The sequence below is a fragment of the Etheostoma spectabile genome, chromosome 2, assembly GCF_008692095.1.
Source record: "Etheostoma spectabile isolate EspeVRDwgs_2016 chromosome 2, UIUC_Espe_1.0, whole genome shotgun sequence".
NCBI classification, from domain to species: Eukaryota; Metazoa; Chordata; class Actinopteri; order Perciformes; family Percidae; genus Etheostoma; species Etheostoma spectabile.
This window is the reverse complement of record NC_045734.1, coordinates 21,715,069-21,715,947: the sequence shown is the minus strand read 5'-3', so window position 1 is coordinate 21,715,947 and position 879 is coordinate 21,715,069. Positions and strand designations below refer to the sequence as shown.

The 879-nt window shown below is 42.2% G+C and overlaps 1 protein-coding gene and 1 long non-coding RNA gene across 2 annotated transcripts in view; one reads left to right on the top strand and one right to left on the bottom strand.

Annotated features, from left to right (window-relative positions):
* Positions 1–879, bottom strand: part of LOC116700323 (uncharacterized) — a 95,236-nt gene that overhangs the window by 6,380 nt on the left and 87,977 nt on the right. The window lies entirely within an intron of this gene.
* The window catches only part of LOC116700215 (complement C3-like), a 30,112-nt gene that overhangs the window by 16,732 nt on the left and 12,501 nt on the right, over positions 1–879 (top strand). Inside the window, 1 exon segment of the mRNA XM_032533209.1 lies at positions 1–67. This exon segment is cut by the window's left edge and continues 73 nt beyond it. Within this exon segment, the coding sequence (XP_032389100.1) occupies positions 1–67 (67 nt within the window).

Genomic DNA, 879 nt, shown 5'->3' with positions numbered 1-879 from the left:
TGCTGTCCGTGGAGAACAGCTGGAAATCAAGGCAATCCTCCACAACTACAGCCCCGATCCTGCCACCGTAAGTCTGTGTTAGGGGGCTTTCACACCTGAAAATCTGAACCAAGTTACTTTTTGTGCACTTGATCCAGTAAGTTTTGGTATCAAACTGCAGTTATGCAAGAGCACTAAAGAACTAAAAAACTACATCCTGTTGTCATCACATAGCCTAAGTGAGCCGACAGTTGTAATTGATTGGTTTGTAGACGGGCTTCCCCGTCTTCTCTTATCCTCTCTCTGTGTCAGTTTTTCCAACTGACTGCTGCTTTCCTGTGTTACCGCCGCTTTTTTATGTTGCATTGTTGAGAAGTAAGACACTGGAACTTTACTTGTGGTTTGAGGAACTGTAACATTTATTCAGAGACAAACTGAAACCTACACTGTACATTTACTACCACGTAACAAGTAAACTGCTGATTTATTCTCTGATTGCCGACAGCTGTCTGCTCTAAGCGCATTCACCGTCACAATAGCACTGAGCTATTCAGTCTTATAACAGAAAGATACCCTGCCAGAGCTTCGTGCATTTTGTCTGAACCATCCAAAAAATGCTTTTACACTAGAAACAAAACAGACCATGGTTCAGCTTGATCTGGACTGAGATTACCTCTTTTGTTCTGACCAAATTTCAGCAGTTTGGTCCAGACCATGGTCCGGGTGATGTTTCACACATGTAATTTTGGTTGGGCTCAAACTGAAAGTCCAAACCAAACGGGGTAGGTGTAAAAGCCCTCCTGCTCTGGTCTTTCCAGTCCACACAGTCCTCAATTGTGCAAGCAGCTTATAACACACACACACACACAGACATATATATATATAAATATATATATATAT